At 38.8% G+C, this 16766-nt stretch overlaps 1 protein-coding gene across 1 annotated transcript in view; it reads right to left on the bottom strand.

Moving 5' to 3' along the window:
- LOC129702477 (zinc finger CCCH domain-containing protein 13-like) overlaps positions 1-16766 on the bottom strand; it is a 94677-nt gene that overhangs the window by 63858 nt on the left and 14053 nt on the right. Inside the window, 4 exon segments of the mRNA XM_055644207.1 lie at positions 371-485; positions 1866-1977; positions 5877-5986; positions 13129-13261. Of these exon segments, the coding sequence (XP_055500182.1) occupies positions 371-485; positions 1866-1977; positions 5877-5986; positions 13129-13245 (454 nt within the window). The 5' untranslated portion in view covers positions 13246-13261.

Consider the following 16766-nt stretch of genomic DNA (forward strand, 5'->3'; position numbering starts at 1 on the left):
ATGGGTCTTTGTCCCAAACATTATGGAGGGAACTGTAGATCCAATTAGTTTAAATTCAAGTACAATAGATACTGGAAGTACAGGGTGCAGGGATACAAGGGAGTGTACGGGGTGCAGAATACAGTTCTCAGCATTGTAACGCATCATTTTCTTAAACATAGTTTGTTGTCCTTAATGGGGTAGAGGTGAATCGAACAGTACCCTAGCTTATGGAAGAACTAAATAAATAAATGATGGGTCTTTGTCCCAAATATTATGGAGGACACTGTATATATAATTAGCTTCATCACAGCTAATTCTTTTGATAATTTTACAAATGCAATGTTCACAATTATGTATTTTCTGATTATATAAATAAAATCCAATTTACCATCTCTGCCTGTTTCCCATTCAGCTGATTCTTCTTCACTTTCTGGGGTGCGTTCCTTGGTAATTTTCAGATTAGCATCATCTTTTTCTCGACGTCTGCTTCTTGAAGCAGCCCTCTAAATAAAATAACTTGTTTTATTGTACTGCAGAAAACAAAAATGCATTTATCTTCTCTGGTTTCATTTTGCCACAAATGTATCTCTTGCATAAAAAATGACTATGTTGGTGGTGCAGGTTCGAAGGGCTGAATGGCCTACCCCTGCACCTATTTTCTATGTTTCTATCAGTTTATTTATTCATGTGTGTATATATTTATATTATGGTATATGGACACACTGATCTGTTTTGTAGTCAATGCCTACTATGTTCTGTTGTGCTGAAGCAAAGCAAGAATTTCATTGTCCTATTAGGGACACATGACAATAAACTCACTTGACTTGACTCTCTAACTATATACTGATACAAGGAAAATATTATCCATTTTTACAAGCATAAAATTCTATTCCACTATTTCCTACCTTTGCATGCAACTCTCATCTCAAATATAACTTTATTTTGGCCATATAATTACCATACACAATTTTAGGTTTTGCAAAGAAAAGGCGAATGGAATCCTAGAATCAAAGAGCACAGAACGGAAACAGGCCCTTCATCCATGCCGAGCAAATTGCCTACCTGAGCTAGTCCCACGTCTACATTTGGACCATATCCCATTTAACCTTTCCTATCCATGCACTCCCATGTCTAAATGTTGGATAAACCGTAATTGCATCTCCACCACTTTCTCCGGCAGCTCGTCCCATATATCCACCATCCACTCCGTGAAAACCTACCCTTCAGAATCCCATTAAATCTTTCCCGCTGCCTTCTAGTTTTAATCTGGGCCAAGTATGAGGTGAGGCATATATATGCCTGTATACGTTTCATTACATATGGCATGGAATGCACTGCCAGGGTCGGTGATAGATACGATAGTAATGTTTAAGAGGCATTAAGGCAGATACATGAGCAAGCAGGAAATTGAGGGATATGGACTATGTACCAGCACATGTGATTGGTTAGATTGGCATCATTGTCAGAGTAGACATGATGTTTCAATGCACCTATTCCTCTACTGTTCTGTTCTCTCTGTTCTATTGGATTGTTTAGATTAAAAATCCATTGATACTGAGATCTGTTCCCATGCAATAAGACTAAGCCATGAAACTAAAATAAGACATCTATTTATTCCACTTGAATTCCACTTTTGTGAAAGAAGAACTACGTATCCTTTCACGCTACAATTCTTAACTTCAGCAATCAAAGGACATAGATTAGATTATTTTTAATTACAGTGTATTTGATGTAACATTAGATATGATTTTTGGCAACTGAACATTTTTCAACAACTTGAAACTAATTTATATTTTCATTAAAACATAGTTCTCAAGCCCAGGATGGAAAGGTTAATGGAAGATTGCTATAAATCATACATTTGGAATGACAATCATTTTTACCCTCGTTGGAGACGAGGACTCATCCTGGGTTCTCTTCTGTGGTTCAGATTCTACATCTTGCCTTTTATTCTTCATTCTCTCTCGTAAATCACCAGTTGGCCTTTCTGGAGATCTGCATATTCATAAAAAAGTGACAAATTTGAAAAATTAGGAATTAAACTTTAAAGGTTTTTGTTTCTACTGTCTAGCTAAAATTTATAAAGGAATGTGTACAACAAATGTTTTAGTGACATTAGAATATATATTTACAGATATCCCAGACTTTTATTTCATTTTTAGAATCTCTATATCAACATTAACCCAGTAATCAAAATGTCAGGCACATCCAAATACAGAATCTTGATGCAAGCACTTTTTCCAATTATCAATGGGATATCACCAAATAATGAACATTTGTAGTCTACAAAATTTAAAGTACAATATTGAGGGACAAATAAAGAATATCATAAACTCAAGAACATCTGCAACTTGATATATCAAAAATTATCTAAATATAGAAAAGTCCTACAATTGAAGTTAGTTGCAGAGAAATGAAAATGTTTTATGGAAGCTTTAAAAATATCCAAACACAGATATTTAAAGCCAGCCAGAACATCGATTAGTACAACCAAATCAGTTGTTTTGCATGTGTGCTTGATGTCAATTAAGTGTTTTACTACTCCAATTATTCTGCATATTAAGTAGTAGATGACAATATTTTATGATCTGCCAGATTTTAATAACAGTGAGATTATGGACTGTAATGTGGAATTATTCATGGATTTCACAATTGATCTTTTTAAGTTCTAATGCATGGAGGTTGAATTACTGCATCCACAACAAATATCGTAGCTAATAAATGTTAAACGATGCAACTTAAGAATATGTAATTGGCACATATTACATACACATCAGGCTAGTAGTAATGGAAAAAAAATAAAAAATGCAAGCCTACAACTCATTAGGACCTGTGGCACAAGCGAGGTATCCAGTTGCCCACATGAGTGGCAAAAAAAATTAAGTTCCTTTCATATATGAGATTGGGTCTGCATTCAAGGATATATAGTCATACATTTCACTGTTCACAGGGAAGATATAACTTTATGAGATCATAATATCTATTCTTAAGTCACAGCAACTACATCCTGACATCATAAAGTACATTGTAAAGTTTTTTTTTCAAATAAGTTAATTCTTATATCTTTCTATTAAAGATGAGCATTAAAACATATTGAGTTTGATGCAACCAAAGAACCCATACTTATATCATATTGCCACAGCTCTTAAAAATGTCCCAAAGCATATCCGATATTATGTGAAATACAGTGCTGATGTTTTGTATTCAACTATGCAATCAAACCGCACCATTACATGAAAAAAATGTAAACCAATGAGTTCAATTTCCAAATCACTCAGTGGCAATAATGGATTGGAAAAAATAGCTGCTTTGCCACGATAATGTGGAAATTGGTATTTACTGTGTTAAAGCTGCTAATGTGCGAGATGTACCACAAAGATGGTGTTGTGACAATAACCACACTGTCAATGTCAGCAAGGCGAACAAGCTAGATATGGACTGTAGGATGCATGGTGGAGTACATGCCCCAATCACCATAAATGGTGCGGAAGTGGAAATGGTTGAAAGCTTCAAGTTCCTTGGCGGTAAAATTACCAAAGATCACGGACCAACTACTTGATGCAGCAGCCAAGAAGGCAGACCAACACCTCCACTTCCTGATGAGACTGAGGAATTTTGGCATGTCTCCCGTGTACCACAGAAACCAAACTGTCAGGTTGCACCACACCTTGGTTTGGGAACAGTTTTGCCCAAGGCACAAGAAATTGCAGAGTTTTCGATGTAACCCAATCCATCACACAGATCATTCCCACCAATGACTCCATCTGCACTTCACTCCGCCTCCGAAAAGCAGCCAACATAATCAAAGACATGTTCCACCCCAGTTGGTCATTCCTTGTTCTCCCTGTTCTCATCCGGGAAGGTACAGAAGCTTGAAAGCACGCACCACCAGATTCATCATCAGTTTCTTCCCCTCCATTATCAGAATTCTAACGGTCCTTCCATAAGTTTCCATAATTATGGATATGGCAATACATAACGGTCCTTCTAACAGTCCCTCCATAAGCTAGTACTGTTCGATTCACCCCATTATGGACAACAAACTATGTTTAAGAAAATTATGTGTTACAATGCTGAGAACTGTATTCTGCACTCTGTATCTTCTCTTGTGTTGTATCTATTGTACTTGAGTTTAAACTAATTCTATCTACAGTTCCCTCCATTATGTTTGGGACAAAGACCCATAATTTATTTATTTGCCTCTGTACTCAATTTGAGACTTGTAATAGAAAAAACCACATGTGGTTAAAGTGCACATTGTCAGATTTTATTAAAGGGTATTTTTTATACATTTTGGTTTCACGATGTAGAAATTACAGCTGCGTTTATACATAATCCCCCCATTTCAGGGCAGCATAATGTTTGGGACACATGACTTTACAGGCGTTTGTAATTGCTCAGGTGTGTTTAATTGCCTCCTTAATGCAGGTATAAGAGAGCTCTCAGCATCTAGTCTTTCCTCCAGTCTTTCCATCACCTTTCAAAACTTTTATTGCTGTTTATCAACATGAGGACCAAAGTTGTGCAAATGAAAGTCAAATAGGCCATTATGAGACTGAGAAACAAGAATAAAACTGTTAGAGACATCAGCCAAACCTTAGGCTTACCAAAATCAACTGTTTGGAACATCATTAAGAAGAAAGAGAGCATTGGTGACCTTACTAATCCCAAAGGGACTGGCAGGCCAAGGATGACCTCCACGGCTGATGACAGAATAATTCTCTCTCTAATAAAGAAAAATCCTCAAACACCTGTCCGACAGATCAGGAACACTCTTCAGGAGTCAGGTGTGGATTTGTCAATGACCACTGTCCGCAGAAGACTTCATGAACAGAAATACAGAGGCTACACTGCAAGATGCAAACCACTGGTTAGCTGCAAAAATAGGATAGCCAGGTTACAGTTTGCCAAGAAGTACTTAAAAGAGCAACCACAGTTCTGGAAAAAGGTCTTGTAGACAGATGAGATGAAAATTAACATATCAGAGTGATGGCAAGAGCAAAGTATGGAGGAGAAAAGGAACTGCCCAAGGGCAAAAGCAAACTACCTCATCTGTGAAATACGGTGGTGGGGGTGTTATGGGCATGTCTGGCTGCTGAAGGTACTGGCTCAATCACATACATTGATATACAACTGCTGATTGTAGTGGCATAATGAATTTTGAAGTGTACAGGCACATCCTATCTGCTCAAGTTCAAACAAATGCCTCAAAATTCATTGGCCAGCGGTTCATTCTACAGCAAGACAATGATCCCAAACATACTGCTATAGCAACAAAGGAGTTTTTCAAAGCTAAAAAATGGTAAATTCTTGAGTGGCCAAGTCAATCGCCCAATCTGAATCTAATTGAGCATGCCTTTTATATGCTGAAGAGAAAACTGAAGGGAACTAGCCTCCAAAAAAAGCATAAGCTAAAGATGGAGGCATTACAGGCCTGGCAGAGCACCACCAGAGAAAACACCCAGCAACTGTTTTTTTAATCGTATGGCTGTATGGTGACCCCAAATTTCACTGTACCAATTGGTGCAAGTGACAATAAATGTCTCTTGAAACTTCGATCTCTATTCATTGATTCATCTACTAAAATCCATTGATCTCAGTCTTGAATATACCTTGGGTTTTAATTTTTTTTTTCTCATTTCTGTCTTATTTTGAGATTATGACCACTGGTTCTGGTTCATGGTGTCTGTCAGTTGTAATATCATCAAACCTGCTCAGCAGTGAATCTGGACAGTGATGAGCCCAGAAACAAATTCTAATCAACATTTAAAAAAATTATACAAAGTGCTAAATGAAAAATCAGTTAGAACGGGAGAAAAAAAAAATCATTTAACAGTGCTTCGCAAAAGATTTATTTAAATAATTTAAGTTCTTAAGAATCAGTTACATTTTACCTTCTGTATGTGGCACTGTATCCTTTACCTCTGGGGGAGGATCCATGAGTAAACCTACATGTGTTCCCATATGGACAATGACCAGTTTTCATCCAATTACGACATTGTGTCTAGGTTAAAACACAGAAATGTTTAATTGTACAATTGTTTAGAACAATTCTTAAAAACATATTTGATTCATACAATAAACAGAGTGTCCTCCTTATGACTTTAAACACAAAATCTTATGTTATATAGAGGTAATGAGATATATCCGTGCAGACATTTGTAGATTTCATTGTAACTGTCCTAACATTTATCCCCTCTGTGTATGACTAATTCTTGGTCAGTGCTTTAATGTGTTTGATACAATATAACTTTCACCCAGAGTTGCATACACTTAATGATGCAAACAAGCTCAAATGCAGCATTGTAGAAAGCCAATAAACCAAAATATAAAATAACACTGAATTAAAATTGCTGTGTTTAATTTGTACCATACATTTCTAACATTGGTGTTACATGGTGTAAGGTGTGACAAAATTTTGAAATTATCAAACAAAATTCCGTGAAAGGCATGATTATAGAGAATTAATGACTTGAGTACAACACAAATATTCTTTTAATGCTCACATCCCAGTTTTGATTTTTTCAAATACGTTTCCCAGTTTAACTGAATTCATAGTGAAATTTAAAGCAATCAAATACTTAATTAGCCATTCCAAAGTTCTACCATACAATGAAACAAAATACTACCTAATCAACTATTACCTCCTGAAGTAAATAACGCAAACTCTTTAGAAATTGTCTGCAGCCACCTTGGAACTTATATTATCAGTGGAATGACTGTTAATTTCCAACTAGAATTAGCCTGACATGATAATGATTATTCCAAAAGAACAAACAATCATCAATAATAATTAGGCCAAATTACCTTTTATCTGGCTCGGCAATGATACCCTTATTAGAAACTAAACACTGTTCATATAGGATTTTGAAAACTAGATAGGCACGTGCCTCAATCTTGCTCCTGGATCATAGTTTATTTTTTGATAAAAATAATGCAATACAAAAAACATTATTAAAATGATTAATTTTAGTAGAGCAGAATGCATTACACAAAGAGGTTACTTCTACTGCAAACTCATTAGTTTTGTTTCCATATCATTTTGTGCTACCAAAGAACACAACTTTAAGAAAATAGTTGATCTGTGGGCTCGAGAATTTCCAAGAAATAGCTGAAAGTGTTAGATTAAAAATGTTCAGAAAGCAGTTTCCTGTACTTTGCAATATTATGTAGTTTTTGACAGTAGGTAATCTGGTGAACAGAGGGCAAATATACCCATTAGATATCCTGTTATTGAAGGATTGGGGATTATGCATTTTATTCAACAACTTAAGATATAAAAACCTAGTTTTACAGGAATATAACCACCAACCCTCACAGCTTAATTTAATTAAAGCAACCCGCACCTTTTCTCTGTTTTGAACATAAAATGAATTTGATTCGGAGTGCTGCATCATCCTGGTAAATTAATTTTCATAACTTCTGCCACGTTTGGAAACTAAGGAGGTAAGGTCCGTTTCCAAACTCAGCTCTTCTTTTTCATCTGTGCAGGTAAGAATTACAAGACTTCAAACCATTGATGCATGCCACATTTTGTTAATATTGTTATAATGGTACAAACTTTCAATCCTAACTATTTTAATAACTAAGAAGAGAGTACATTTATGGGCCTGAAAACTGATTTAAGAAATCCTTAGTAACTACACCAAAAAAGTACATTATGAAGGTTTAAAGCTCCTGAAAGCAAAACTTTCATGTCAAAGATTGTAATTTGGATGTATTTTCGAATATTAGGTAATGCACAGACTGTTTGAATGCGAGTAAAAACAAAATTCAGTGGTTAATGAAAATTAGAAAAACAAAAACAGAAATGCTGGGACCACTTAGCAGCCAGGCAAGATATGTGGAAAGGATGTTCAAGAAGGAACTGCAGATGCTGGAAGGTCGAAGGTACACAAAATTGCTGGAGAAACTCAGCAGGTGCAGCAGCATCTATGGAGCGAAGAAAATAGGCGACGTTTCGGTCTGAAACCCTTCTTCAGACTGATGGGGGGTGGGAGGGGAGAAGGAAGGAAAAAGGGGAGGAGGAGGAGCCCGAGGGCGAGGGGATGGGAGGAGACAGCTCGAGGGTTAAGGAAGGGGAGGAGACAGCAAGGCCTAGCAAAATTGGGAGAATTCAACATTCATGCCATCAGGATGCAAGCTGCCCAGGCGGAATATGAGGTGCTGTCCCTCCAATTTACGGTGTTGCTCACTCTGGCAATGGAGGAGACCCAGGGCAGAGAGGTCGGATTGGGAATGGGAGGGGGAGTTGAAGTGCTGAGCCACCGGGAGTTCAGGTAGGTTATTGCGGACTGAGCGGAGGTGTTCGGCGAAACGATCGCCCAACCGCCGCTTAGTCTCCCCGATGTAAATCAGCTGACATCTAGAGCAGCGGATGCAGTAGATGAGGTTGGAGGAGATACAGGTGAACCTTTGTCGCACCTGGAATGACTGCTTGGGACCTTGAATGGAGTCGAGGGGGGAGGTGAAGGAACAGGTGTTGCATTTCTTGCGGTTGCAACGGAAAGTGCCCGGGGAGGGGGTGGTACGGGAGGGAAGGGAAGAATTGACAAGGGAGTTGCGGAGGGAGCGGTCTTTAGATGGGAAGATGTGGCGAGTGGTGGGGTCACGTTGGAGGTGGCGGAAGATTGTGTGTTGTATTTGCCGGCTGGTGGGGTGAAAGGTGAGGACCAGGGGGACTCTGCCCTTGTTGCGAGTGCGGGGATGGGGAGAGAGAGCAGTGTTGCGGGGTATGGATGAGACCCTGGTGCGAGCCTCATCTATGGTGGCGGAGGGGAATCCCCGTTCCCTGAAGAACGAGGACATTCCTGATGCCCTCCGATGCAGTCGTTCCAGGTGCGACAAATGTTCACCTGTATCTCCTCCAACCTCATCTACTGCATCCGCTGCTCTAGATGTCAGCTGATTTACATCGGGGAGACTAAGCGGCGGTTGGGCGATCGTTTCGCCGAACACCTCCGCTCAGTCCGCAATAACCTACCTGAACTCCCGGTGGCTCAGCACTTCAACTCCCCCTCCCATTCCCAATCCGACTTCTCTGTCCTGGGTCTCCTCCATTGCCAGAGTGAGCAACACCGTAAATTGGAGGAACAGCACCTCATATTCCGCCTGGGCAGCTTGCATCCTGATGGCATGAATGTTGAATTCTCCCAATTTTGCTAGCCCTTGCTGTCTCCTCCCCTTCCTTAACCCTCGAGCTGTCTCCTCCCATCCCCGCGTCCTCGGGATCCTCCTCCTCCCCTTTTTTCCTTCCTTCTCCCCTCCCACCCCCCATCAGTCTGAAGAAGGGTTTCAGCCCGAAACGTCGCCTATTTTCTTCGCTCCATAGATGCCGCTGCATCCGCTGAGTTTCTCCAGCAATTTTGTGTACCCATGTGGAAAGGATGGTTGCTTATGCATTTACACCAAACGGTCTCTCTTGGTTTTTTACTTCATGGGTGGTTAAAAACATAATTTGCTCATTTATAACATGGATACAACATTGAAGACCCATGTTCTGAATTAATCTAGTGTACTTTCTGAGATTATTTTTCAGCGATAATGTTGCACTGATTAGACACTATAATTTTATTAAGCAAATAATGTTGCTGTTTTGATCGCCAATGAAAGGAAATAAATAATTTGGGTATATATAACAAGTGTCATTTTATTGAATTAATTGTTATTTGAATATCATTTTCTTTTAAGTAAATAAAGTTGATAAACAGGACATGCATCCCAGCCAAGTGTTTAAATCCTAACCATAGCAGAGCAAGTTGAGAGGTCAGTCATCTAATCACAAAATCCAATGTGCTTAACAAGGGTGAAAGCCAGTTATATACCAACAAGAATGGCTGCAGACGAGGCGAGATGGTAGAATCACAGATGCTGCTACCTCACCTTATAACGTTAAACTTTTCCTCTACTCCACAATCTGGCAAAAAATACCCTAAACAAGGCATCAGCCCAAACCTTAAATTTGTTCATCCTACTCGATCAATATCAAAAATAGGTGATAGTTGATTTCTGAGCAATATAATTGAAACACGTGACAAATGCCTCTATAGTTAAATTTTGAGACAGTCTTGTTTCATCTCAGATAATTCTGGCAATTATTACTCAATAAATGCACGCCAATGACAGCATAAATTTTACAGGAACATTTGTGATCTCTTGCTATAAAGTTGTGGGTAAATTATCTTTGGGCTAGAAGGTATAGTCAATGTTGTATAGTGAATATGAAACATGCTCACAAAATAAATATTGGAATGAAACTGGTGTTGAGAATGATGATTTCTAAAGTTATACAGAACGTAAGAAATTAGCCTCCAGTAACTATAATATGAATCGGTAGTTAATACAAGGTTTTTCTTGAATGTATTTTGTAGGCTAGAATAGGCAGAGTAACATTAAAGTGTAACTGTGGAAATGGTAAAATGTTGACCTTAGATTTTGTGGACATTTAATACAACAATAGCATATGAATTTGAAAACGTTCTCCCCTCTGCTAAATCAGAGGTGTATCAGCGCCTATAACCAAACTGATAAGTTTTGTTTAATTTTTTGGAAGGAGCCATTTTTAAGATACAATACAATGGGGAGAAACTTTATGTTGATCATTCAATAAGGTAGTGGTAGAACAATTAACAATAATTGTTAACAATAAGAGAGAAACAGCAACTGCAGATGCTGGTTTTCAAAAAAGATACAAAGTGCTGGAGTAACCTGGCAGGTCAGTCAGCGTCTCTGGAGGCTAGTTGGGACCCTTCTTCAGAGATGCTGCCGGACTCGCTGAGTTACTGGAGCAATTTGTGCCTCTTTTTAAAATAAGAGAATAAACAACAGATGAAATAAAATGAAAAATGCAGAGCATACATTAACACAGTAATGAATCATTGGTATCAGTCTAACATTCAATGCTGCAATTCAATGCTTCGTTTCTGGATGTCACGGCTGCACCCCTTCACAAAGTGAATTGTGAAAACATAAACTGCCTCGTCAACGGTCTGTCTGTCCTTTCTTCTGTTTTCGTTATTTTAAGTATGTGTAAAAAGTATGTTTTAGTGTTCCTTGGTTTGTTTTATGTGAGGGGGGGAGGGGGTTAGTGGAAACTTTTTTTCAATCTCTTACGTTGACGAAGATTCGATATTTTTCCGTATCGTATCTCCGAGCCCACTGCGGCCTAACATCATGGAGTGACACGGCCTTTGCTGGAGACCAACGGGCGTTCCAAGCCGTGGGAGTCTGCGGGACTTTAACATCACGGATCTTGCGATACCTTTGCCGGGGATCAAAGTTCCAACCGCGGGGCATGTGGACTTTAACATCGTGAAGCCCAAGGTCTCTGGTACGAAAAGGTCGACTCGGGAGCTCCATGCCACGGAGAGTTTTAACCGCCCCGACACGGGAGTTTCGATCACCCCAACGGGTGCTTCGATCGTCGGCTGCGAGGGCTTTGATCACCCCGACTGTGGATGGTTTTTACTGCCCCGACCGTGGGAGGACAAAGAGGAAGAAGATTGAACTTTATTTCCTTCATCACAGTGAGGAATGTGGAATCCACGGTGATGAATGTTTATGTTAACCTTTATTTTATGTGGTTGTGTATCTTGTTGCTTTTCACTTAGTATGGCTGTATGGCAACTCAAATTTCAATGTACCTTAATTGGTACATGTGACAATAAACTGACCTTGAACCTTGAAATCATTTCACACACAAGAAGTTCAATAATACATGTTTCACTGCAAACCAGGGAACCAGAAGAATATTAAATGTCATCTATTATACTTTTGGTCATCAAGATGATATATTAATAATTAAAACTGGAATAATTTCCTGATTCTGGTGTTGGATACATCAAGTACTTTCATATCTGATATACATTACAATTAGTGTATGGCCTGTGTAAAAAAAATAGTTTGCCATTTCAGATAATCATCCTCTTTTGTCACAATAACATTTTGTGTACTTTCACCAACAACCTTGTTTTTCTCTCTCAACAAGGCTTCCAACTGAACTGAAGTTATTTGTGTGCATTTTATTTAAAGCTCAAGCCCCATGATAAAAATAGGAGTCACGGTGGATTTCACATATATCTCAAACATTGCAGTCTGGTTCCTAGATCACTATTCAATCCTCAGCTGCTAAACACATTTACACAAATATGTCCTCTAAATAATGAAGATGCTGCAATGTCATTCAAATCCTCAAGTTTCTGGGGTAAAGTGCCCATCCAATCAGGATTTATCTTAGAGAAGGCCATGGTTTCCAGCTTGTTGAAGACAAGACTGATTTATTGTATTGTACCTGCAAATATCAAGACAATGCATATTAAACTAACTAGTTACAGGGATATGGTTGGTATCACAACATATAAGTAAAAAGTAAATAAAGAGGGCGAATAAGATAGGTGTAAAATAATTAATATTCCAAAACACATTTGACATGTTAAAACCTTGATTTAATTACAATTAACCTTGGGATTTGAGAAGACTTCATAAAATATCTGGACATTTCAGGAGTTCACGCTGAGTCTGTTTATTGTCTGTGTTAATATTTTTACTCTATAAATTTCTCTGCTGCCCACGTGTTTGGTTTAAGGTTTAGAAATAATTTATTACTGACTAAATCGCATTTAATCTTTTCCATAAGCATAAACTTGCAGTTATTTTTCACACCAACCTACCCTTGCTCTCAATACTTAATTTTAAAAACTTAATCCCGTGAAATCATAAATTTCTTTCATCAACAATCATTTGCATATAAAGTTCAACAGACCTCTGGCCACTAATACACATTTGTATTGTATAGGGCAAACAAAAACACACAAATTTTTCAAAATGTGAGTGAGTTAATGTTCTAGAATATTACGGAGCTAAAATGTAGTGTCACAGTTGTTAGTTATTTTTAATAAAGCATTGTACAGCTGGAGAATGGTCTGTAGAAAAATGGAGAAATAAATTTCCAAGGGGGCCAAAATACTCTCAATTTGCATATGTAAATAATAATTCAAAATCAAAGGTCTTAGATTAATCAATGCAGTAATTAATTGTACCATTTGTTACATTAAGTTATTTGTTGCTGTTTATCTAGACCATTCTTTTAAAAAAATGTTTAGTAGAAATAGTGAAAAGTAAAAGCTGTCCCAGTCATGAAATACTGACCTCAGCACTTGGCCCTGTGCTAGGCCCAAGCCTTTCAAACACACTGGGTCTACGAGACGTGCTCTCAGAAATGGTCTTTGAATTTTCAACTGTAACCTTCCGTCTCACTTTTGACATTCTGATTCATTGGAAGCTAAAAATAAAAAGACAAACCATATGAAAGTGTAAAGGACAAAATTTAGGTTCTTCATTTGCAGCTTTAATTGCGATAAACTGAAAACTAAAGCATCAGATGTAGCTCTGAATTAAGTAGATTTTACAACAAAGGAGTGTTTCCTCAGGAACATAAATTTTCAAATTGAAACACAAATATTATAAGACTACGCTTCTTTGGTTTAAAACTGTTATGGGGTTTAGTTAATTGCACTTGATGGGATTGTCCAGCAATGAATCTCTAAAAAGTTTATTTCACAGTCTTCACAGCCATGATTTTTAAAAGGTCACAAAAAAAGATTAATGTGGGAAAGTTCAACCCATCGTAAATTGCCCATTTACTGTTGTTATTACTACCAGCTACCCATTCTGTACAGCAATCATTCTGTGAGGAGTGCTAAATATACTCAAACTTGCCGAAACATAAAACAGTACAGCACAGGAACAGGTCCTTCGCTCCACAATGTCAATGCCAAACATGATGCTGCATATCCATGTGTCTATCTAAAAATCTTTTCAATACTACTATCGTATCTGTTTCCATCACGTTTCCACCACTGTTTCCAGCAAGTTCCAGGAACACACCATCCTCTATAAAATACTTGCACTGCACATCTCCTTTAAACTTTGCCCCTCTCACCTTAAAACTATGTCCTCAATGCTGGAGAAAGGATCCGATTGTCTACCTTAACTATGCTTTTGATATTTTTTTATATCTCTTATCAGGTCTCCCCGCAACTTCTGGCATTCCAGAGAAAACATATTATAATCAGTGCCCTGACCAATGAATATCATATTCCTTCTTTATCGCCCTATTCACTTGCGTTGCCACTCTCAGGAATTTTTTGGGCTTGAACCTCAAGATCCCTCCATACATCAATGTTAAGGCTCTTACAATTAATTGTACACTTTCCCCGCATATTCCACCTCCCAAAGTGCAGTACTTCACACTGCTCGGACTAAACTCCGTCTGCCATTTCTCCACCCATTTCTGTAGCTGATTAATATCCTGCTACCCTTTGATAGCTTTCCTCAGTCAGCTACTCCAGCAATCTTGGCATTGTCTGCAAATTTACTAGCCAACCCATCTACATTTACATCCAAGTCATTATGTACATGACAAACACAGACCCCCCAAGCACAGATCCCTGCAAAACCACACTGTTCACAGACCTCCAGCCTGAATAATCGCTTCCACCATAACATTCTGCCTTCTATCAGTAGGCCAGTTCTAATTCCATATGATCAAGTCACTGTGAATCCCGTGCATCTTAATCTATTCCAAGCTGTTGTAGGAGGAAGGTTTCTTGACATTCCCGAGGTCTCCTGGAAACTTCTGGCCATGATAGCTCAAAGTTAATAAAGAGCAGGTGGGGTGGTAATAAGCACCTCAAGGCCATGGATATGGAGCATGTAAAATCCCTGCATAAGCTCACAAACAACCAGTCCTCCACACTAATAGCCACTTCTTGGCCCATTTGTGGAAAAGACAGGGTTCCTGTATTAATCGCCGCTGCACCACAAAGCTGTAGTGGAAGTAAGTAATTCTCAATTCTTACGGACTGTCTAAGAACAATTAACACAAAAATGTGAATCAAATAACTGGCCCAGTGATATGCCTATAATGCCCGTAAACGATAGTCAATTAAGGTTTTGCCTGTTCTGTTGGTGTTCAGGATAATATATAATTCAACTATAATTTTTCTATTACCTCTTTAATTCTCTAATTAAACAAAGACAAAAACTTATTGAGATTTGTCTTGAAAATGCTGAATAGCCTTTTGGGGGTGTTAGAACAGACCCAATCAGTTCCCCTCAGCTAACACTCTCCTCCAAACTTGTGGAACTTGTCCAGACCTTCAGCAGTTTCTTTTGATTCTCCTCACTTTCTTCAAGTCAAAGGTGTTGCCATGAGCACTCACATGGTATGTTTTTTTGGTGGCTACATTGAACACTCTTGGTTCCAAATATACCCAGGCACCACTCCCAAACAATTCCCTTGTTACATCAACAACGGCATTGTGGCGGCCTTCTGCACCGATGCAAAACTTGTTGATTTCATCAATTTTACCTTCCAACTTCCACCCTGTCTTCAAATTCACTTGGACCATTTCTGACATTACTCTCCTCTCTCTTGTTCTCTCTGCCTCCATTTAAGAAGACAGACTATCCATAGACATTTTTTACATACCCATTGACTCACACAGCTATCGTGATGGGGAATGGATGTATAAAGGGACTGGATTTCCACGGCAAAGATGAGGTAGTGGGGACCAGGAAATGTAAAGTTCCTGAAGTGCAGAGATCAAGTTCCTTCTGCAGTTTGTTTTTTATTCAATGTTCCAGAATCTGCATTTTCTTGTATCTGTATGGTCATTAATATAGATTGTAAATGACTGATGCCACAGCCATGATCAACAAAGAACCCCACAGTTAACAACCTCCCAAATGGAACATAATTGTTTATGTCTACTTCAGGGCTCTCGCTTAACTTCTTTTCCTGTTACCAGCTGGGCAACCTAGGCAGCTTTTTAGGTTGCCAAATGACAGTTTAGGTGGTCATTTAAGACGGTTTGCATGACACGTGCGATAATGTGCTCGGACGAAGTGCATAGTTACCAGTCAGAATCATGGTCAATGAAGCATTCACATATTATTTCAGCTTCAAATAAAGTCACAAACTAAACATATTCACCAATCAAGACATGATATATACCACAATGACATGCAGCAAAATTACAATACAGTACCTCATCTCTTTTTACATGTTGCAATGAATGCAATTTCTATTATTTCTTTCCACTTCCAAACAAGATTCTAGTTGGATTATTCAGCGTATGATCAATATATTCAGCTTGAGACCAAGTGCATGCTTGGCGATTGCTTCGCACAACACCTACACTCAGTTCGCAATAACCAACCTGATCTCCCGATTGGTCAGCACTTCAACTCCCCCTCCCATTTCGAATCTGACCTTTCTGGCCTGGGCCTCCTCCATGGCCAGAGTGAGGCCCACTGCAAATTGGAGGAGCAGAACCTCATATTTTGCTTGGGCAGTTTACATCCCAGCGAAATGAAAATTGACCTCCAATTTCAGGCAGTCCCTGCTTTCTCCTCCGCTTCCCAGCTCTCCCTCGTCCCACTGTCTCCGCTTCTTCCTTTCTTCTTCCCACCCCCCGCACCCTCACATCAGTCATAGAAACATAGAAATTAGGTACAGGAGTAGGCCATTCGGCCCTTTGAGCCTGCACCGTCATTCAATATGATCATGGCTGATCATCCAACTCAGTATCCCGTACCTGCCTTCTCTCCATACCCTCTGATCCCCTTAGCCACAAGTGCCACATCTAACTCCCTCTTAAATATAGCCAATGAACTGGCCTCAACTACCCTCTGTGGCAGAGTTCCAGAGATTCACCACTCTCTGTGTGAAAAAAGGTTTTTCTCATCTCAGTTTTAAAGGATTTCCCCCTTATCCTTAAGCT

Source organism: Leucoraja erinacea, chromosome 13 (assembly GCF_028641065.1).
Source record: "Leucoraja erinacea ecotype New England chromosome 13, Leri_hhj_1, whole genome shotgun sequence".
Lineage (NCBI taxonomy): Eukaryota > Metazoa > Chordata > Chondrichthyes > Rajiformes > Rajidae > Leucoraja > Leucoraja erinaceus.